The sequence below is a fragment of the Amphiura filiformis genome, chromosome 7 (genome assembly GCF_039555335.1).
Source record: "Amphiura filiformis chromosome 7, Afil_fr2py, whole genome shotgun sequence".
Lineage (NCBI taxonomy): Eukaryota > Metazoa > Echinodermata > Ophiuroidea > Amphilepidida > Amphiuridae > Amphiura > Amphiura filiformis.
In genome coordinates this window covers 50187176-50211981 of record NC_092634.1, presented here as the reverse complement: position 1 = coordinate 50211981, position 24806 = coordinate 50187176, and the positions used below count along the sequence as shown (strand labels likewise).

Genomic DNA, 24806 nt, shown 5'->3' with positions numbered 1-24806 from the left:
AGGCTAGGCTTTATTTATGACAAATAACATTACGAGCCAATGGCATCATGCACTAGGATCCACAACATGCTCATCTATCAGGGGAACAGTTCTTAAACCCCAATACATTTGTACATTCATTGAATGACCTTTGAAGATTTGGGTACAAAAACTCATACTCTGCAACTTGAGGTCAAATTTTGCACTATGATTATGTAATTGAGGTTATTGGACTATGCCATTGGGATGAGGCTCTTGTGGTCCATAGTGATGTCTGAAGGCAAGATTCAAAATTGACCTCTAGTGGAGAAGTATGAGTTTTAATACTCATATACTCAACATTCAAAAGGTCATTCTGTGCGTGCACAAGCATATTGGGGTTAAGGAACTGTGTACTGAGGATGATAATATGTGAGATCTTAGCGTTAGTGATTGTACAGTGTATCTCATCCCTATCACACAGTTCCTCTGACTTCAGCTGGTTTCATACTACCCTGCCGCTTGCCGCTGAGCGGCGTGGCACACGCACATTGCAGACAAACGGACACAATCAAGGCTTGTCATTGGTTGAAACGCCCTGCCGCTTGCCGCAGTGGCAAGCGGCAGGAAAGTATGCTGGGGTATTTAAAGATGGGAATACAGGCTGAGTCAAAATTATTGGTACCTAAACATTTGATGTTAATCATGTTAATTGAAAAGCCTGTGACTTCCAAATGCAGCATTGGGTCATCTTGAATTGACCAGATTGTACAATGTATTATAGTTTGATGGTCTTTTCGAACATTGATAATTTAGACATTATGACAGTTTTCATCATAATCACTGGAAACTGATGGGTACCAATCATTTTGATACAGCCTGTATTTTGGTGATATGAGCATTCATTATAGAAGGTATCTTTCCCAGGGCATCATTTCGATATTTCAATGAAGCTTTTGATCAGATGCTTAAAATCCACCCATACATTGAGCAATTTTCTGGTCCTGAGTGACTTGCCATGATTATGCTAGTGCCTGGTTCCATTTTTGTGTAGCTCATTTTGTGATTTTAAAATGTTTTTGTCTTTATTGGTGCAGAGGAGTGAAATTGTGATATATTTTAGAATATTTAAAAAATAACTTTTTGAAATAATTACTCTGTACTGAATTTCTTTAGACTTGAATGTATGTTAGTGTGACAGTGTATCACGATCAAAATCAGTTGATTACGTGACACAGTTAGCATTGACTTGATTTGTTTGTATGACACTTGCGAATGTTTGACATATTGTCATTTCCATGTTAGAACTCTTGGGACTATTCACATCCTGCAAAACAGACACCTTTCAAATGGAAACACTGTTTTTATTGTCAAAATGGATGTATTTAATAATTGTCACTTTATGTTTTTGTGTCGGTTTTTGTTTATCATAAAACTAGAGAAAGTGACCCACATACCAAGTTGTTTCATTGTTTCAAGTTTAAATCACTGATATACTCTCCTAGTTTGTTCATAAGACTCTCATTATGTTTAAGACATTTTGATTTTTGCATAATTAAAGAGGGTGCTGTAAGGTAGTAGAAGCATTTGAAATTATGTATTATTAATATTAACGCAACTATTTTGATCATGGAAAACAGCGGGACATCGTTTTTTATTTCGCCAAATTTGAGAAGGCAAGTCGTCTATTGGAAATACCTTAAAATGTGTTTGTACCGAAGCATGAACACCCAGAGTTGAACAAATTCATTCACACAAAACGAACTGGTTCACATGCAAACTTGTTTCTGTTTCACAGGAAGGACGTATAGCACTCCCAAGAGACCACACTTAAGTGACATGTATTCCACATTATGTGTATGTATTACAAAAATAGGATTAATGGTGTCCAAACTCTGTAGTAGAAGATTCCGGCATAACTCGTTTATAAACCATAGATTTTCTTCCTCTCTCATTTGTTTATGAATCATAATTACTACATAAATTGGTATTATAGGTCGCTGATGTTGATTATTATAGCAGCAATTTTGACCAGCGAGTTACTAATGATCTATTGATAGTCAGGAGGATCTAGTTGGTGACCATGTTTAGCTACGTAATTAGACATAATGTAACAGGGATATTACAATAGGCTTGCAGATGAGATTAGTTTATGTGCAGCAAGCTTGAAATGGAGTCACAAATTTGACATTTTATTAGTGACTCACTGTACATTTTTGTTGTCTAGTATATTCAGAGATCATCGAGATGATACTGTTTTAGGAACCCGGACTACTATCATTGTAATTCTGCAATTTGTCCATGTAATTTTTAGGCCGTATAAAATGAATCCTTTGGTTCTCGTCCCTCCCGCTGGGGGCTATTTTCAATGACCACGGGCTATTCATTGGATGGGAACATTTGTTGTGTACATTTTGATACCTCACTCAGTCAGGCTGGGAAATAAGAAGTGCCGGACCAGGAGCTACTTTGTAAAAATATAGCCCCTGGTTCACAGGGTTTTACAGGGAACCAGGGGCTTTTTTCAATGAACCAGGGGCTAAATGGCCCCTGGCCCCCACTTATTTCCCAGCCTGGTTTTGAATGACTATTTAAACAAAGACTGTCTATGTTTAAACACAGATATTAGAACATGGTTTAAACTTGGCAGGGTGGAATTTCGTAAAGTGCCACAGGAGTCCAAGTGGATTCTCGCAAGAGAGTTTTGCGGGAGTCCATGGATTCCCGTAAATGGATTCTTGTTGTACAATCTTGCGGGAGTCCAAAAGGTATTATATGTAGGCCTACGTAAAATGCATTCAAACAAACAAACTAACAAATAAACTAACAAATTTAAGTTTTTTTAATATATGTGTCATCATACTCTCACTTCCATATATGTCATTGCATCTTTGGCGACTTTTCCTTTATATTTTGCAGGCATTGAGTTTTAAGGCATGTTGAACTTCAACGTAAGTTTGCTGAGCCGATCATTTCCAGCGCGAGTCCACATGGACTCTCGAAATAGGACTTTTACGGGAGTCTCTGCGAGAGTCGACTCTTGGACTCCCGCCTAAATTCCACCCCTGCTTGGTAACGCTTCAACTCTTTGATTGGCACTAAACCATAAGACTAAAAGAAGATCAAATAAGAATCCTGCTTGATATACTGGATGAATTAATAATATGACAGTATTATTAATTTTCATTGGCAATTTCCTTAAGTGGTCAGCAATTGGCCCTATTAATTCATCCCAGCCTTGAGAAGGCGATTATTACTTGACTCGTTGTCAATACGGCACCATGTCGGATGGGTAGTGTGCTATGTGGGGCCTATCAGCAGCCTATCACTGCCAAAAGTCAGTTAAGATCCTACTTAAGTCAAAATTAATTTTGAATAAGTCTTAGTGGTACAAACCAAAAGTTTGATGACGTCTTGTAAACGAAAGTGCTTTCATTGGGATGGCTTACCTCCTTACCTCCCTCCCTCCCTCCATGAATTGTAAGCATGAAAGATCAACTTTGACCAATATGACAACATAAACAGACTTTTTGACCCCCTTCTACCCTACAGAGAGGACTTTCATTTATAGGACATCATTGAACTTATGGTTTTTAACCTAATGATTCGCACAGTGTGCTTGGATTTGTTGAAAGGGGGCAAAACACTATAGTACAGTGACCCTAGGAAAAGAGGGGAGTGAAAATGCTTTGTCAGGGATTAAAGTTATCATATGAGCTGTAGAGAAACATTATTTTTAGGTTGATAAAGTATGTGCACAATGAGCTTGCAAAATCAAGTGTAATTGGATTAATAAGGTAATTATTATAGTTAATTAATGTGTCAATTTTCACCTTGGCATTTATGCTGTTGCTATGGGGATTTGGGTGGCAGTATTCGTAAGAACATTGAATATTTGCAAGTTCACGGCTATTCAATTTGATGTAATGTGTTGCGGATATTTTAACTTTTCTGATAAGTCCATGGTATGCCCCTGTATCTGGGTGTAATGCTTAGCTCTGTCTCTAAATATTTTTCAACTTTGACCTTGAAAAATTGATAGTTGAATATTCATATTTCATGAGTCGGGGTTGTAAAGTACATTTAAATATATATATATATCAAATTTTTTTAAATAACATTCGGCCAAAGCCAGGCAAAGCCCAATAGTGCTCAAATGCTACTTAATTAATGGGATGCCAACTGAATATCACGGGACAGGGATATGGGAAGCGGTCCGATTTTAGAAGTAGTAGGAACCGGAATACCCGGAGAAAAACATGCGAGGATGAGCATGGATTGGCAACCAAACTCACATGTGGCAACGCGGGGCACTGAACCCTGGCCGCAGTGGTGAGAAGCGACTGAAAAGACCACTACACTAACCCGTCCTCCCTCCAAGGGATAGTGACAAACTTTTACAACTTTGTGCAAATTACAAATTCTCCCCTTTGTTGCTTGTACCCCTTCAGATTTAATTTCTAAAGCCACGGTCTTCAACTTTGTGTGTGCGTGTAGCTTGTTCTTTTCTTGGAATTTGGCCCGCAGTCTCAAATTAGTGGTTGCTTAAAAAGGAAGCAGAAGTACCTGATAAAGCAATAAAAGAAGCCTGGAATACAAACACAGCCAGGGTTTCAGACTACTATGTATACAGATCTGAAGGAAGATTGGACTGGGGGTCATTGGGCTGTTCCATTTAAAATCCACACTGCCCTTGTGGAAGATTTTGGAAATATCTACCACAGGGGGAATATGAATTTCAAATGGAATGAGCACATGAGGCAGCTCCATTTGAATTTCATACACCCTCTGAGAAAGATTCAGCCTGAATCTTCCCCTGATGGAGAGTGAGTTTCAAATGGAGCTGCTAATGTGCTAATTCCATTTAAAATCCATACTCCCTCTGTGGAAGATATTTCCAAAATCTTCCACAGGGGTAGTGTGGATTTTAAATGGAATAGCCCATTGGTGGATGGAGACACATATGAAGGGTCACAGGAGACACTGATATTGTCTTTGCTAGAAATTGAGGTTTGCTCATCATTTCTATAAAATATATGTCTGTCCTAAGTTTGACCTTAAAAACATTCAGCAACCTACATGTTTCCTCTCCGTCTATTTTCTTAGATGAGCAAGACAAGTTATGCCACTGTTGTCTGTGCACATGTTAACGATTGCTAAATTAAATTAAAAGAAATCCAAGTTACAACATTCAGTATTCACAAGATGAATGTTTTAGTTGAGCAATATATCTCATCTATGTCTGCCTCAGCCATGGTTTGAAAAGTGTCCACTTTTTGACTAAAAGTTGTCAGCCTTGTATGTTGGGTGACACATTTGTGAAGGGTGTTGTGTTATTTCATGTTTTTGGTGCAAATGTAACCGAGAATATGTCATGTTGATGCAACCATCATTACTGCACACGTTCAACTGATTTTTGCTTGTATAACGCAGGTACATGTATTAGATACCGGAATTGAAGTATATACCATTAATTTACAGTATTTTGAATAGTTACAATCTTATTGTCAAAATGTGAATAATTGCAACCAGCAATATTGTGATGTTATTTTGAACCAGATTTGAGATTTTAGATGGATAAATTTCAATTTATTAGCACATTTTTGAGCAGTATTATTATCTTAAAGGTGCATACAGAGTTTCTTTGTAGTGTTCTTTAGTAGTTTTATTGAGGAAGTTTGCTAAAGATCAGGACACATTGGATTTTAAGTGCTTGTAACAAGAGCACTCCAAACCTTAGATATTAGTATTACTGTGTTAAGTTGCTGTGGATGGTAGATTATAGTTAGGATATTAAGCTTATTGGCAGGAACCACCGTTTGGCTATCAAAATAAATTACAGGTTCTGCCACTCAGGATTTCACTGGTTTTCACCTAAAATTTCATTATTAATTTAGGTACTACGACTAATAAGATTCATTTTAATAGTGATCTAGTATTTGAAAGACAGGTGCATCTTGTATGTGTATATCTCAACATGATAAAATGTGTGACATTGTATGGAGAAAAGGTTGCACTGAGCCTGCAACATGAGCTTCAAGAACAAAGCAGTTTGAGTAACGTACCATAAAACCGTCATTTATTAAGATAAAATTGCTGAAAAGATGTTCACTCCCACTACAATATTCAGACCATAATCATGTGTGGGACACGAGATATGAAGAGGTAGTACTTGCATGATCAAATATGACATATACCAGCCCAACCTCGCAATTACGTTGTAAGCTTACATCATTAGACTCCTCCTCATGACTATTCTCATCACACAACTCTATAGCATTTTGGACAGCAGTGACGTAAAATTGAATAGGTGAATTACGTATCATCGTTGGGCAGCAAAAACCTCCTAGATGTACTTGTGGCCCCTGAACATGTTTAAAACAAAACTGCCAACAGGTTACATACATGTAGGAAGTTTTGCTTTAAACATGTTCAGGGGTCAATGATATGATGGTTACTAACAATGATGATTTTTGAGTAAGAAGGATCAAACTTGGAAATAATCTATATGGCTCAAATGATTAATAATTAATCAGGTCAATGTCTAATTATCATAATTAGCTTTCAGCAGGTGTGTTCTCTCATCATTTTTGAGGTCATTGTGATCTAAGCATTTTGTCAATATTGATTATTCTTAGTGTCAAGATCAAGGGATAGGGGACACAGGTGGCGATATCTGCTGAGAGTGCTGACCCCTCTATTTTGTCTTTTTGGGAAAAAATGTATATCTTCAACACAAAAGGTCATAATTTTCAAATGATGGTTGGCTTTTCCTCGCAGCTACATACACTTTTAGTACATATCATTAGATTTATTAAGTTTACTTCGCGTACTATTTAAATGTCAAAAATATCAATATTCAGTATTTTGCCATAAATTTTGTATTATATCGAAAAAAAAAAAAAAAAGATATTCCTCGTATTAAGAAGGCAATTTGGTGTGTCTGATTTGCCCTCCGGTCCCACAAAAATACTCTCCAAACGTTGCTATCCATCCCCTTAATTGACATGTTTTTGATAAAATCACAATCTTTGCATTTACAAAAACATTGACATGATCAACCCAACTCTATTCTTTTGTTAAAAACCTGTATTATTACTATTTCCGACACATCTTGTGTGTGATCACAATTTATTTGTCCCCTCTAGTTGATGTACAAATGAAAAAGAAAGTCATCCTTGGATTTGAACACGGGATGTCTGGATTCAGACTTAAAAGGCGTTGTCTGAAAAGTGTTTTCTTCAGCGCTATTTTAACTTGATTTTATTTCATAACGCTATGATCAAAACTCATCACTTTGCTAAATATAGTGTAGAACATTTTAAATTGCCCATGAATTGACATAAAATTTAGGCTGTTTAATATGATGTTCCCAATCATGCTAATCCCTGTGAATCCCTACCAATTATAGGGTGAATTAACGCTTGCGCATTGCTTCTCTGATAACCATACAAGAGTCACTACGCTGTTGGACACCTGTTGTAGGGCCTATGAGGAAAACTTGACTTTGTGGTGGAAATGACGTTCTCTATCATGAGCTAGGGGCTGGGTGGAAGTTTTTTTGTTTGTTTTTTAGGAAAAGAGTAGGATGTTACTATGGCAATTCCATTTATTTTTTTGTATAATCATTCAATTTGATTTTTCCTAGTTGTAAAATTTGTTAAGTGTTTGTTCTTTCTGTGATGAATTGTAAAATGAAAGTTCAGTGTACTTTTGTTAGTCAATTCAGAAGATCTTGGTTAACCCACCAAGTATTCCCAAATTATGTAAACTCACAAGGTATGCGACTTTCAAAATATATAGTGGTTATAGTTTTGTATCCAGATGATGGGTGTGTTGTAAAAGCATAGGATATTGTTTGCAGATATAGCCGATATCTTAATCTATTTCTATGTGTCTCATCTTGTAACTCACCCTGATTGAAACTCAACAATTTTCAACTCTCTACTTTATTTAGAGTCACAGTAATTTTGGTGATGAATAGATTATCTTTGTGAATTTTCAGTCAAAAAGACAATCAGTGATGGCAAAATGAGTGATGTTATTAGAATCATGCACTTTTCATGGTTTTTGTCAATATTCCTTTGAACTTTTATTAACTAGGCGATAATGTTATTCTACATTTGTATTGTGATGTCTTTTCAAAGTCATTTCTTATTGAGCCATGTCTCAACATCAATCCTAGCAAATATTCTTCTTGATCCTACATGTATCACAACTGATAACTCACCAATCCCCAACTCCCCAACTCCCCATATCCATAGTCACAGTCACGTTTACCAAGAAGATTTCACGCAGCCTATCCCTATGATCTCTCAGCTCAACAGGCAATCTGTGCATCCTCCTGACTAGATCACTCACGGAAACACCCACAAAGACATCACAGCAGCTGCTTCACAACCATGCACCCTGAGCCCTGCTGTCAGTCTTCGCTAGATCCTTGGCATGGACGGCGTGTGCCAGCAGCGGGATGTGTGAGGATGAGGGTGTGGTGAGGTCAGCATTAAAACAAGGGATGTGCACACCCGCTTTAATGCCACAGAGATGAGAGTCTTGAGGCTCTGTGATGATATCTTGGGCTGCGAATATATTAACACCTTGCTTGTGATGTGTAGGGTTGTACAAAATATATCTGAAGTCAAGTTTGTACTTTATTATAGAGTGTCTTTGAAAAAGTAGCTTGTGGGAAATGTGGTGATTATAAACCTATTCTGACCTAAGCTAGAATGAATGCTCTTTTGTTGGTTTATCTTTTGTGTAAGAGAGCACTAAATAATAAAAGGGTTAGGGTTAGGATTAGAGTTAGGATTTGTTTCATGCTTTCTTATACCACCGATCTGTGCTTATACAAAGGATGTACCCATTTGTGGGACTTGTTGCTCCTAAAAGAAAAGAGATGTAATTGATCAATCTACAAGAATTATTTTGCCATTCACTATGGATGATGCAGATGTACATGTTTACAAAGGTCATGATGTTGGAAGTTTTTCGAACCGACATCTGTCCTGAAGAGAATTGGTCAATTAATTGCCCTTTTTTCTGGAACAGTAGTTATGATAAAGCATTTTACTCAGCGAAGACCCATGATGTAAGCCATATCAGTGTTGAAAAAAGTCAGTCTATTTGTTGAGATCATTTTACATGAAAAGTGCAACAATATGGTCTTTTTCTCCAACACTTTTCCTCTCGTAAATGAACAGTGAAAGGAGTTACTTGTAATCTGTTTGAGACATCAGGCAAGACCTATTCCAAGAACCAGTGACAATAAATAGAATGGTGAATTTGTCAAACAAGAGAAGATGGTCAAAATTGCCATCAAATCATTGTTTCAAGACTGTAACTTGTTAACCCTGGATTCTTGTACACACACATGACTAATGATTTCTTTTTGATTTTGGAACCTTCATTGGAGAATATGAAAAACAAAATCCTTCTCATAATGTAGCAGTATTATGGTAAAATAGAGACAGGATTTTATTTGGGGGGTGCTGATTTTGAAAAAGTGGACCTTTTTTTTTTTCAAAATTTGGACCTTTTTGGACTGGGGGCAGATTTGGACATTTTTTTCTTTGAACAAAAAGGCATAAAAAAAACTCTATTTTTTCGCTCACTACGCTCGCAAATGGGACTTTTTGGGCCTTTGGCATATTTTTTGGGGGTACTGGCCTGAATAGAGATCAATTCTAACTTCTATGCTACCCAATATATTTCCTACCAAATATATTTTTAGATTCCCATTTCCCCTTTAAGAGAGGATTGTCATTTGACAAAGTTAAAAACACATTTCACTATATCATTTTTCTATAACATAACATAATAGGCATTTATTGAGCGCCCCACAAAGAACGGAGTGCTTTACAAGAAATATATTTCTCCATCACATTTCTCCCATAAACCTTTCAAGTAATAATCAGTCAATTCTTACATAGTGCATTACCAGTGTATCTGACCAAATAAAGAAATGGAATGCACACAGTGCAAGTATGCTAATATTCCAGCCTCACATAAGCCTAGAAAATACATGTTCCTATTTGATTGAAAATGCGACGAAAGATGCGAGGAGCAGAAAGGATAGAGGAGATGCTCAGTGCTAAAAGCACCCGATCTATAAAAGACATCTCTCTGCAATGTGGAATATTGACTTAGGTCCCTGTTGGACTAGCAGGAGAAAAATAATCCACTTCAAAACCTTTTTAAGATCATCTTAATATGATATCGGTCAATTTACTGGCAGAGATAACTTGCTATTTTGATGCTTGGTGCGGTGCTTCATATTACATGCGAGGCAATGTAGAGGATGTTTCAACTAAAAGTGGCCTTGTGTTAAGTCCTGAGTAAGAACCTTTCTTATACCACCCTGTTTAGAACCGATTATTGTTGCTACTTATGTGTAAGCAAAATAAGAATATAGATAAAGGACTAATCTTGATGTTTATTACTCATATCCTTATTTGGGATGAAGACAACAAAAAGAAAAAAATTAGTACTCTTTCATCACTTGCAGATACTAGGATCATTTAGAAGTTTAACGTTTGAGTCATTTTATTTATCGCAAAAATGGAGGTAAATGAAGAATTTAAATGCAAACACATTTTTCTCAATACATTTTTCTCAATTTGAGATGTATAGCAAATATAATTTGCTGCACCAATATAAAGAAAATAACAAGAAAAAGTTTGTACTTTGTGTAGTTCATGTTGCTATGAGTTGTAAGCAAAATGGAAGCAAAAATAAATATATTTAGGCATGTTAGGACAATAATTCTTTCTTTTTGTTTACATAATTTTCCTGGAGTATTAGCAAAGCTGGAAAAAGTGGGAAGTCCATGAAGCCCTTTCCTGGGAAATGTTGGCATTTTTATTCCAATTTTTATCTTCCAAATAAAGAAATACGAAAGAGATTATGGGAAATGTTGCACTATCTTTGTGTGAAATTTGACTTATCTTCTTCTCAGGATAGGAAACACTCCGAAGCAGTCAATACTGCAGAGTCATGCAATGAATTGTTTGATTGTTCAAAGATTGTAAAATAAAGTCAGTGGTCTTATTCATTCGAATCGGCAGAACTATTGGAATTGTATAAAAAAAAGTGCTGTCATGAATCATGAAGAAAAGGGTCTAAATGAAGAAATTCTTTTTCCAGTTCTTGACAGCCACAAGAAGTCATATCAGCAGACAGATTGCTGTCTGTTTGATTGCAAAGATGATTAAAGTCAGTGGTATATTCAGCTTTCGAATTGCCAGAACTCTGGGAACTTTATAAAAAGTGCTAAAAGAAAAGGGTCTAAATGAAGAAATTCTTTTTCCAGTTCTTGACAGGCACAAGAAGTCATGTCAGCAGACAGAAAACCATATTATCAAATGTGAAAAAGGTGTATGTGTATAGTAATAACAAAGCACTTACAGCCTTTTTACAGTCAACCAACTAAGTGTGTTTTTTCACAAGCATTGTATATTGTACCCACAGATAAGACCAGAAATCATCATTCAGGAAATACATGTAGACCAGATAGTCTACATTTATGTATCTGTGCACCTGTCAGCACAATGCAAAAAGGTAGCAAGTTGCTTTGTATGTTTATTGTCACTTACTGCTTTTTCTGATAAGTCTGCACCTGTTGAATGTGAAGCTTTGTTGTCTTTGCATTTAGCATGCAACAATTTGTAGAGAAAAGACAGTGGATGTTCAGGTTTTGTAGAAATGATGAAGGCTTTCACAAGAACCAATTGCTGCTTTTTTGACCAATATTTCAAATATTGTCTCCAAAATCTAAAATTCTACATTTTTTTTTGGAAATCTACATTTGATTTTCTTTTAGCAAATCGACTTCTCAGTACCAGAAGTGTGTAAGTGCAATAGCTGCCATGTGTAGATGATGAGTACAATATACTGTGTGTAAATTGCCAAATGTTCACAGGGCAGCTTACCCACTTCTGGCACTGAGCAGTCGAAATATTATGATGACCCCAGTTGATCTTGAAGAAACTTTCTAAAACAGGCTCATACAAGAACCACTGAACAAATACTGTGCTTGTTTGTACTCATTTTGATGTAGATTTCAAAAATCAACCTCCAAAGTAAAAATTCAAAGTTTTTAAACAAATTTATCAAATTTGGGACCAATGCAAGAATCTCATAGCAAGGGTTATAATTAGAGAATAAGCGATAGGAATTTTTATTTTGCCTATCCTCTACCGTGTGATGAGCGACAGGCAGGTCCAATATTTTGAGTAGTGGATGCCGGGCGCAGCCGTATCCACTACGATAAAAATATTGGACCTGCCTGTCGCCTATCATAGGTAGAGGATAGGCAAAATAAAAAATTCCTATCGCTTATTCTCATTCTTAGTCAGTTAAATATTATTTTAATAACTGTAAACAATTTTTTTAAAGCAAAAACTAAATTACCGTCATAAAAACTCCCCTCATTATAAAATGAACGAAACTTGTTTACAACTTTACGTATTCTGTTGCGCGTACTGCTAGCGCGTTCGCGTATTCCGCACTAGTCTACGCATCCAGCGCGATACATACGCGCATCTCTACACGCGTGTTACGGATTATCAAGACGCATGATGACGTGGGGTCGTCTACGGCCTGATAGACGGCACCCAAAATCATGCGATTGTCCAATCAGAAATGTGTCTACGAACTAGACCACTCCCACTGACTAAGAATAGGTGGTGTATGACATGCAGTCCCTAAATTCAGTAAATTTTCATCGTCAACCGTGTAATTGAATGGGATTATTTTGAAATTTTAAAACGCTTGAAATATCACAAACAAATAGGCCTATGTTGATAAATAATATAAATACATCGCTAAAACCGTTGGGGTTCGATAATGAACCCCACAAAACTAACCGAGTATATGGAAAATGCCATACGGCCGGGCGGTTTCCCGCGGTGCCGGCGCGATCGTGTCATCCGCCGCCTGGGTTATAATGAGCCCCAGTGATGAGCCTCCAGTGTGATCCGGGGTATGATCAGGTATTAAGTCTCAGATCAATGGGGCGATTGTTGCACTGTCGGTATAAGAAAATCCAGATAAATATATGATATAAATGCTACCTTGTTAGCTTCAGGGCTTCATATTTTCAGAACTTCTCTGTCATGATGTTGAGTCATATTTCCACGCTATCTCTCCTAAAAAGTTCTGAAATATATCTAGATGCTTGAAGTGGGACAAAGAGACTGTGAAGTGGACACACCCTTCCTTAATATCCTTACACAATCAACTGTGATCTAGATATTGTTTATTACAATGGTTAGATTGACAGGTTTTGTAAGTTATAGACCTTTTACTATATATTTCTTTGTGACCACAAACCCGTTTGGGAAGTGGAGATGTTGCAGTATTGAGAACAGTACCCTACAAAACCCAGTAAACCCAGTTCTATAATGTCAGTTCTAGAATTTAAAGCTTTTAGAAGATACATGCATGTACACGGTACCTTAAATCTTTATCAAATCTTTGAAATTTTTGACTTTTTAGCAATTAGCATTATCATGATTATTTGTGGTGAAACTGCATATTGGGTTTTTTTTGGCTAACTAGGCATCTTGTTTACTTGTTTGGTTGGTGTACCAGGTTGATTTGTTTACTTCTGTGGATGGCTAACCAGTTTCATTTGTTTACCTGTTGGTTGAATGTTGGTGGAGTTAATGGTTGATTGATTATTGTTTTGTATATATATAGTTAATGGTTGGTTGATTGTTCTTAGTCATTAATTGGGACTTTTTTGGTTGTTTCCTATGCAATAATATTGTTTACCTATGAAACTATAATGTCAACAATGGCACAAGTAAATTAATACAAGTGCTTCTTTTCTTGAGACCATATGTTAATTTCAAGAATTTTCTTTTTTGTATATTGAATTTGAATTGAATAAAAATCAATAAATCAAATAATAATAAATCAAATAATCAATTTACCAATTATTTCAAACTAAATTGCTTGTTTCTATGTTGTTTTTTTAATACCTAGGTTACTTATCATTTCAGGGTTGTTGCTATGGACTGCCCACCACTCACTTCTGGAGCTCTCAAACTCTGCTAGCTACAACACTGTATCAATCAGTCTGTTTGTTTGTTTGTTTGCTTGTTTATTTGTTTGTTTGTGTGTTGCTGGTTTATGTGGGCACCTTGTAGCATCAGATTATATCAGAGATCAAGTTTAGCCAGCTTGTATATATTCAACGTTTATGAAACCTGACATGAAATTGTACTATGTCAAAATTTTGCTCAAAATGGTAACTACTCTTGTCAGTCTGGCTTCCTGACAATAATAGAAATCATCTTTTCCGTTTTTATTGATATTATCATTGATTTTAGTAAACAAATTGATATAGATGTAAGAAGGGACTGGACAAGGTCACCGAAATTTGAAACAGATATGAGGGTAGAAGCTATACCAGAATGCAATATGATAATATTGGTCGATGCTTTTTCTGCATTGCTTATTTTTGTATTACAGACTACCTATTATAATCTTGCAGTTTTACATTTTTCTAGCATAATAATGCACGTATACACAAAAACGTAGCTGTTGGGAACGGGGCGGCCGCTCCTGATGAAAAATTCACCCATTTAGGCGCACCCCCTTCGTGCAGTTTCAGAGCTGATTCTTTTTGACGTTTGTGTCTCCCCCAATATACAAAGGAGAACTAGTTCAAACTTGTGCTATATTGTATTGAAAAGTACTTACGCCCCTTTGTTTGAGGACTTGCTTGGGCCCTTGCCCCTTCAACATGGACTCCTCTCCCCCCTGACAAAATTCCTAGCTACACCACTGTGCATGCATTCACTTACCAGAGTGCATATGTAGAAGGTCATGATGGAGTATAGTGAACTCTGTGTTTCTGTATGATGTTCCTGTTTAATATATTCTACTGAGACTTTTAAAATTGCACTCATAGAATATCTTTGCATTTCAATTTGTTTGATCAACTCAAGGAAAATATATTGCATTGCATTCTGGCCAATAGTAATTCTTGTGGATTTCTAAATCAAATCATGGAATGAAGGAAATCATGTTGAATTAATTTGTCGAATTGTCAAAATTGGACTGAAATCAACATTTGGTTCTTATTATTACAGGGATCACTTATGTATTTGATTGATATGCAATAAATGTTTCAAATTGCTAGCGGACCACTCTTAAGACATCTTTAAAAAAATCTGAATTTGAATTCCGTTTTCAAACAAAGCCATTCTCTCAGTATCTAAACCAGACTTTCCCTACCAGGGGACAGTGGAGAAAAGTAGTTATGGAGAGGGAGATTGGGGGGGGGGGCACTCACCATAGACAGGTCTGTATAAATTACCATTTGGGGCAGCAGAGAAAGCTGAAAGAGGGAGGTGGCAGGGAGTCCTGAATTCAAACAGCTCAAGCACCTTGGCTTGGCCTATCCATGAAGTAACATTATATTCGTACATTTTTATTTTTGCAGCAGCTGTCCTGAGCGCAAAAAGCATTAAAAATAATGTTCCACAAAAATTCACACATTTACAGTAGGTCATTGTACTTAGTGTCATGTTTGTGGTTTTTAAGGTGTTCTTTTTTTGGTTCATTTCTTGTTAATGAACCCTATATGAAGTAGGCCTCATTGCATAACTACTGACCAGGTAACTTTAACAGGTAATTATCTTTTCCAAGTAATTTCCCTTGATTTAGAATCATCCCTACACTTATGTTATCTATTGTAACACACTTTGAACTTAGATTTTACACATTGTAGTTAATTAATCATATGATTCCCTGTAAATGATTATTTAATATTATGCAAATTAGGTCATAGTAGTGACATTGGTCAAGTTCAAGTAAGGGAACAAACCAAAAGATTGGTGCAATGAAACTGCACTGAAGGGAACCACTTTAAATTTTGAATGATTTAAAATGGTTAGAAGACACTTTTTAAGGAAGGTTGATTTTGACACATTACTTTGATCCCCATATGTGTCAATGAAATGTTCATCAGTTACGTGTACATTCTCCCTTTTCAATTTCCTTGCATTAACCGCACAGGTGATATGGCAAGTTTGGGCTAAGTTATACGTAATAGGCTAGAAAGATTGGTATCGCCATATACAGAAATAAACTAGATCAGCAATATTGACATTTACTGAAAATAGTAATTTAGTTAGGTGAAGATTCCATGGTAGTTGTCCATTTTGATATAGTAGAGGTATTGGTTGTTGATAGGTTGAATTAGGATGTATATGCCATTTGAAGGGATTCTCGGGCAAGGATTCAGTGATATGTCCGGCATAACTTCCTGGTATAATCTGTGAACTTTTAAAGGGACTAATTAATATTTTTCCTCTGCAATTTAACCAAGTTGTAAACATTTGCCCATTGAATTAAAATAAGACATGTAGGGCTGAATGTTCATACCAATATCATGAATATGAAGGAAAAATAAGGGTTAATAATAATAATATTCGACGAGAAAGAGGAAATCTGCATGATTTGTTGTAAAATCCTAAAGATTTGGAAAATCTGTTAGTGATTGTCATAAAACATGCATTATTATGATTCTTCCCAACAAATTAGTGTGAATGTTTGTTTAATATTGTTACAAAATGTATTCCTGATAAAACTATAGCATTAAGACTGAAGTCATGTTACGATATTGTCAACTTGTACCTCAAAAGGTTATCTGAAAGTGACAAGTTAAGACCCATAGCATCGTGATCCAAAGAGTCTCTTTAAACCCAAAAACGTGATGCTGAATTTTCTCTGAATACAGCAGATCCGTTGCCATAGGTACGGTCAGATTGGTTTACAGGATGTTGTAACCCCAATCAAAACCCGGTCTGGTGACCGCTACTCATTGAGAATCCTAATCAACTAAACAATTAGTACACAAGTGTTCATCGAATCAGCTTCTTTAATATTCACACGGCTATTTGGTATTCATAATTTATTTATTTATTTGTTTACAATGGATAATGAAATATATTGTACATTACTCGGTCGACCTACTTGTCGAGCAACTGTAAAAAATGGAAGTCGACCGTTGAGTCTGTATGATAATGTGCCGGAGTGTGGGGTCCGGAGATATAGACCCCGTACAAGAACTCAAGGATGTCGCCGATATTCACTGTCTGTTCTTCATTTTCGTCTTTCTCTAGTGTACCAGTTGCAGCAAGAAGCACCCAAGCCGAAGAGAATCGTATGTCAGAACTATGTACCCAATAAACCACCACATTATGGAAGAGAGTAAGTAGATGAATTGTGGAATACTATGGATACACTAAACGATGACAGTCTGTCAATTATTGGTCATATCTTTGTAAAATGTAATGTAACTTTGAGACTTGCATCTAAAGGGTATCCATTGTATTCAATGATTAAATTAAACCTTATTTTAAATTAAATCTAATACTGGAACTCACTTTACTACATTGCATCCGAAACCATCGAACTTCATCAGGTATCTGATTGGTGATGGTGTGACGTCACGTTATTTTCACGATATCCTTCATTGGGCAAAATTGTTTCAGTGCAGACTAACTAAGTTTTAAGAGAATTGTGACATTATTCAAAATCCTGATTTTACCCAAAGTTTGATGATGTCATACAAACGAAAGTTTGTGTATTGGGAAGCTGACCCCTCCTGAAACTTATGTGTGAACTCTTGAAAATTCCAATGCGAAAGGTCAACCAATATTTTAATTAGTTTTGGTCAAACTTAATGTGACCTTTTGACCCCTAGGACTTTCACTTATAGGACATCGTCAAACTTTTGGTTTGTTCGCTAAGAGAGGCCCATTCTGCTCAATCTCCAATAGCAACAGTAATCAATGCCATTTTATGTTACGTGAAATTTTGCCGGTATGAAATAGGATAAATGTGACCCCTGGAAAAAAAACAATACAAGAAAATACAGTAAGCTTGATGAGCTTGATATGTTCTGATCCCAACCTTGTATTTGTCAATTGCTAACATTGTACTTTGTATGTCCTTTTAAGTGCATACAAAGTGCAATGTTAAAATCCTTCCATTTGGTAATTTTCAACGGAAGTTCTGTTAATGAGCTATAATGAACTTGAACTCTTTTCCGATGTGCAACCTTAATCAACCATATATTTTGTGTGTACCCGTATCCTTTTCTGCGGAGATTTCCAACCACAAGAGTTCTGTTGAACTGCATTGTGTGATAAACTTTGCAATCCCTAACCATTGACGTTGTATGTTGTATACATGCATGAGTCCTTCCACACAATCAAGATATAGATACCAGAGTTCTCTTTGAACTTTGTTGTAGGATAAACGTGAAGTCTGTTCCAATCCCTAACCTTGTATTTATCAACAAGTGAAGTTGTATTCTGCATGACTCTAATCCTTTCCTGTGGAGATGTCCAACAAGAGTTTTTTTAATGAACTACGTTGTTCCGATCCCAAACCTTGTAAACATCAACTATTGACATTGTATTTTGCATGTATTGAATCCTTCCCTCCCTATATAAACTTCCAACCAGAGTTCTGCTAGTGGGCTATTCCAGTTAACCCACATACACCCATCTATGGAAGACATAACTGGAATCTCCCACACAGGGGATGTAGATTTCAAATGGAGCCATCCATTCAGGTATCCCATTTGACATTCACACTCCCTGTGTGGAAGATAGAGGTGATGTCTTCGATAGGGTGTATGGATTTCAACTGTAATAGCCCAATGGTCATTGGTACTAATCATGATTGGCATCACAGAATTAAGCAAATAGACAACATTTCCTCTTGATGTCTTCTTGCATTTGTACCTATTACTTTATGTCTCTGTTAATACTTAGTGTGAGTCTTTTTAACCCTCATGGGCACTGACGAAACGTTTGAAAGATCAGCAATTGTAAAAAATAAAATTCTGAATTTTAATGTCCACATAGTTATGATAGGTAAGTTCAAACATGCACAGTTTTGGTTCAGTGGTTCATGAATAGATTTACTGACATCAGTTTATAAATCATACCCATTTTGGGGGGGGGGAGGAACATCGGAATTTTGACATTTTGAACGGTCACACCCATAGGCTATATTTGACAAATCTATAAAAAATAATGCATTCAGATTAGTACAAACATGCCTAGTTGTGATTCTTGCCTATGTATGATCACATCATCACCTGGCATTGGCTTAGGAAGATTTTCAACATTGGGGGAGGCTGACCTGAGTCAGAAAATTTTGCAAAAGATAGGTCCCAAACACCCATTTTCCCTCTATTTTATCACAATTTTTTAACTTCACTTGGGATTATTGCACCAAAATTATTGAGGGGGCTGAGCCCCCAAGCCCCCCGGTTCCTAAGCCTATACCTGGATGCATGCATACGCACTGGATTTGTACTGTTAGATTTTGATGGATTGGGATGAGTTAGAGTTCATATAGGGCCTATGAAGGATAATTAAATAAGAGGTTACTTTAAGGGCATTTAGGGTGGGCAGATATACAAATTGGCAAATACAGGAACAAATCAGAAATTGGTCAGGATATAAAGACAACAACCATGTGTTGTTCCATCTATAAAGCATTACAAAGTGGATGGACAATTGGAATATAGGGAAATTATAACTGGCCATTATTATATGTCAAAAATGTCCTGAGTATGCCCAGACATTGCTTCCTGAAGACCGCATATTTATGACTTTTTGATTACAAGAAGTTTGTTTTATACTGGTAAGCGGTGAGTGAAATTTGAATCACGACAAAGGGTTTATTAATTTGGGGGACAAGGGAAAGGAAAAAGGCTACATTTTTAGAAGCAGAATTGAATGTCCGGTTAGTATGATCAGGGGAGTCGCACCCTGTGGCCTGGGAGTTGTCAAATTTGTCATTGTCCACATGGTAAGAAAATAGGTGCATTGGGTGTAGGCATTTGAAGAAGTCTCGGGGATGAAGTAGAAATCCAGATGAATGTGCTGCAAATATGTAAAAAATCAAACTGAGATCAATTCACATTTTCTGTCATTCTCAAAATCCTGTGTCATAAATGTCATAAATTGATGCACATAATGTCACTGCACAGTGCGCACCTTTTTAAACGTTGCATCAATCATAAAAGTAGAGTACATAATGACCAGATCTGATCCAATCAGGCTAAAGTTGGCAATTAAGTGAAACTGAGATATAGGCAAAAAGTGAGGAGAAAAAACCAATAAAAAACATAAGAAAATTGACAGGTAAAAGGTTCACAACAAGAGACCCGGGGATTCAACATTAAGTGTAGTAGTAATGTTCAATATTTCTGACTTTGGCCTGAGTGGATCAAATTAGGTCACATTATAAGAGCTTACTTTCTTGTATCGCAAGTACGGTAAGTCACATTTATTTCAAAAGCCATGTCAAATTAGCTTAGGCCTTTCACAACTTTCCAAGACACATAAAAACATAGAGAACATACAGAATCAACGGATACTTTATTATGTCATGTTGAAGGCATAGACTATAGAAATAAAGGGCTGCATTTCAAGATAGTCTAGCACATGTATGTGGGAATACATCCCCTCCAGGATGGCCATGAGGCCTAGATCATGAGTGAAGGACTGAAGATGAAATCAGTGCATTTCTGAGTAGTCTATCTCCTTTCTCTGTGCCAGTCATAATAGTTTCCAGAGATATTTAACCCTAAACCCAGAGAGCCTGAAAATAGTGCTATTATGACTGTAAGTTAATGCTTACATAATTTAACCCAATCCATTTGCTTGAGGCCTTGTCTTGCAAGTTTAATATTAGAACTTAGATCATCGCAAGATCGTCAGCAATATGGAACCCCAGTTTGTTTACTCCTGAAGATCACGTTCTCCAGCATAATGCGTCCATCAGCAAATAGATATGGATTCACATCAACCTAGCGGCGCAAGTAGGATGCGCAGAAATATGACGCTGTTTTAAAGAGCACATCCTCACCAGCAATCCATACCCCAGGGTGTTGGAACTACGCTGATTTTCATATGATGTTTAGTAATTTCATGATAATAGATTGAGCCCAAGGTTTATCCTTGATTATGGGGAGTAAAAGGGGTAAACAGGAAATAAATAAGGTGATAAATATTAGGATGATGATGGCAACGTGTCTTGTCCTTGCATCAGATAAAAACAAAAGGAAAATTGTGATTTGCCCACTGTGTCCAGTACCGTAAAAGTGGAAATTTGTGCAGAACATTCATTTTTGCACTTTTCCTAAAATAAAAACACACTCAGGAAGATGTACTTTTATGTAGAAGTCTATTTTAGACACAAATTTAAAAGCAAGCAGGGTTCGAAATTTTTTTAATTTCCTGGGAAGCTAGCTAAATTTCCCACAATTTATACCATGTTTTTTTATACAAAAAAGACACAATTTATCTCCAAATACCAGAATTTCCCTCCAAATACCAACATTTCCTGGGAATGAGCTTCCCAAATTCCCCCACTTTTTCGAGCCATGAAAACAAGCAAAGTAATTCTAAGTTGGCGCAGGGCGAAAAAATTACTTGCTCGAAATTACCACTTTTATAGTATAGTTTTGTAAATTTGCAGAGTTGCATGGCTTGCAATTGTAATATAAATTATCAAATTAAGCAAGTACATTCAAGGAAGTATCCAAAATGTTTGATTTAGTAAAACAATTTTGTTCTTTTCCTGCCATTTTGATATGGTAATCAAGGACTTGAATAGTATCAGCAGACCATTTTCTTAATACTTAGGTACAACTTTGCCAACTTTTCAATTCAATGTAGATTCAAAAATGTTGAAACATTTATACTCTTTGACAGTTACAAAGTTTAGTTAGAAACTGAAACGCTCAAATTCAATTAGACACTTCCAGTACAAATTTAACCAAATCCTAGCCGGATTTTAATCAGACTATTTGGTATTATATGAAATGTTGTAATATCCATCAGACTAAATTCATTCGGTGACTTAATTAGTTAGTTTACGCATTTTACGTTAAGTCTTAATTATAATTTGTTTTAGTATGATCTTTGAGAACGTTCAAGTTTAAGGGAAATTGAATTTGGTCACCATTGAGGCGAGATGATAGGTTCTTATACAAACATGATTACGAAGGGGATGTTATGATTTCCTTCTTAAAGACAAACATTGGTACACGCCCTATATATTGTTCATTAAGTTACTCCAAGGCTGGGGTATAACTCAATCAAGACCCCAAGGCTTAGGGACAGATCAATATTATTAAATGATGGGGGTTGTGAATTAAAGACTTTTGGATCCAAAATTTTATGTCCCCCATTATGATGAAAATGAAAAAGAATGGTGTTTAGCTCCCTTTTCTTCAAATTCTATAAATTCCATTAAAAAAAACCCTTAGAAATCACTGTTGCCCCTTTTTCCTGAAATATGTTATTTCCTATAAATTATTTCATATCCCCACCCCTCCTGTATTGATTGTTCCCTTAGGTCCTATTAGAGTCTAGTTTGCAGGAGTGGTACAATTAAGTCGCTGATCGGCCTTGTCAATCATTTTTGCACCTCTACTATTTTTAAATCAACGAGTGACTTTAATTGTGTTCTTCCCTCAAAATAGAAGCTCAAATATACGGCATATCTGGTGTTTATCAATTTGAATTATTTATTTGTTTGTGACCTATAAAACTGTGTCAAGATTGTTTTGGTGTATGGAAATTAGCATTCATGTCAAGCACATGGAAGGTCTTGTTGTCTGCTTTCCTATTTATACTATCTTCCTATGTATTCTAGTATTTATAACTTTCCTATTTTTGCTCTGAATGTAGCCGGTAAAGGCCACATGAATTATGTTCTTATGTTAACTGCCATGTTCATGTGACTAACATGATCATATGATCATGAAAATTTCACATGTGTTTCAATCAACTAAGATTTTTAGTTTGCCGCAAATTTAGTTTCCAGTTTCCTGTTTGAGATTGGTGTTTACAATCTTAGTGTCACTGTTTGATCCCCAAAACAATTATTATATCGCAATCACAAGGTCCCTTCCACAGGGAGTGTGAATTTCAAATGGAACTACCTAAATGGGTAACTCCATTTGAAATCTACACTCCCTAGATGTGGGAGATTAAGGTCATGTTTTCCATAGGGGGTATATGGATTTTAATTGGAATAGCACAATCTATAAGAAAAAAAATCAATCTGACTCTAACACCAAAATACCGCAAGGATAACCACTGAGCATGCATGAATCCTAGGTGATGCGATGACACAATCACCCCAAATGCTATATGTGCAGGGAATTGCTGGCCAGGCCAGTGAAACCCTTGTGGCTAACCTGTGGGTGATCTTGTGCTTGGCATGCGAGGAATATTTAAGGTTTCCAATCCCAGGGGTACTAAGTGACTTCTTTGTTCATCATCTCTCCTTTTTCATTTCTTTTTAAACTTCCAATAGCAAAAAGCAGTGTCCGGTGTTAGGGTTAACGCAAATTAAAGCAAACCCAGAAACACTGCCAAAATGACAACACAAGTGCTTCAGTCTTATGAAATCCTGACATTTGCTAAGCCCGTTTTATATGTCTGATGCAACAAAAATAGAATTTTGATTTGCCTCTTGAGTGACATAAAGTTCTCTATTCTCAATTGAGTGTAACATGGATTGGATTGATGATATACATAATAAATTTAACTATCCTGATCATTGTAGGTTTTATTTGTCAGTTTTCCTGTATTTCTTAGATCGTAAATCCCAACACAAGATTCCCACAAAGAATAGTCTTCTATCTTTTCTCATAAAATGTGATATATGTGTCTCCAGCTCTTTGTTAAGCAGTTTTTATTTCCCATTGTTACATAAATCATGTATACAGTAATAATGTCACAAGGTGTTCTTGTTTTATGTGTGTCAAATAGGAAAGATGAAAGTCAGAGAGAGGGATCACAATCAAGCCTGGAAATAAGCATGTGTGGGGAGCAAATTTGCCCCCGTAAAGCCACCAAATGCTCCTGGTTCCAGTTTTTGCACTTGATGCAGTAGTGCTGGAATGCTATATTGTATATATGCAGAAAAGGATTTACTATTTGAATATTGCTCCTGTTTCTTCAAATATTGCTCCTGGTGCTTGTAAACTCCCAGTGAACCAGGAGCAATGCTCAAAAACAAATTGCTCCAGGTTCCAGTCTGCTTATTTCCAGGCTTGATCACAATTGAAAATATAGAGCAAGATGAAAGTGTTTGTGTGAGCAGGGGTAGAGGTTTTGTGTACAGTGCAAGAATCAAATTTGATTCTGGATTTTAGTTGTTTGCAAGTCATGCAAATTTGTTTGTTTTTTTATCTCTGTGCGAGAATGGATTCACAGATTCTTACCAAAATTCTAGCTCTGGTAAGACAGATAGACAGGAGAGAACCGAAGAGAGAAAAGGAAGGCTGAAAGAGACCTTCCCATTGGTAATGGCACTTCCACATGGCAAACCCCATTCCAACACGTACGTTCCACCAAAAGATCCATCAACATAGAACCATCTGCAGGGAAATATATACAAACAATCACACGATAGACCCGCAGAATGCTCCCTTCCGTCGAAATTAGTCCTTATTTCCCAGCGCATCATGCGTCATTGTCCCTTTTTCTGTAACCCACCCTGGAGCATAAAATGATGAAATGTTTAACCTCTTTGGTTTTCTATCTTTTCTTTTTCAAGATTTCACGGTCCCATTTCGAGGGGAAGCCGACAATTTATTGTCCCGTGGAGGGGAAGGAAGCTACTTGGTCAGAGAGAGCCTTCGTGCCCCAGGAAATTTCACTTTAGGAATAAGGTAATGTATTGATGACTTTTGTCACAAGTTTGAGACAGACGTTTACCTTGTAAAAGGAAGGAAAGTTGCAGACTACATTTCAATATTCAGTGTGGTAATTTATTTTTGACCTGTTGGA

At 36.5% G+C, this 24806-nt stretch overlaps 1 protein-coding gene across 1 annotated transcript in view; it reads left to right on the top strand.

The window, feature by feature from the left end:
* LOC140157283 (beta-chimaerin-like) overlaps positions 1–24806 on the top strand; it is a 127652-nt gene that overhangs the window by 67283 nt on the left and 35563 nt on the right. The window contains 3 exon segments of the mRNA XM_072180425.1: positions 17094–17181; positions 24574–24595; positions 24597–24688. Coding sequence (XP_072036526.1) covers positions 17094–17181; positions 24574–24595; positions 24597–24688 — 202 coding nt within the window.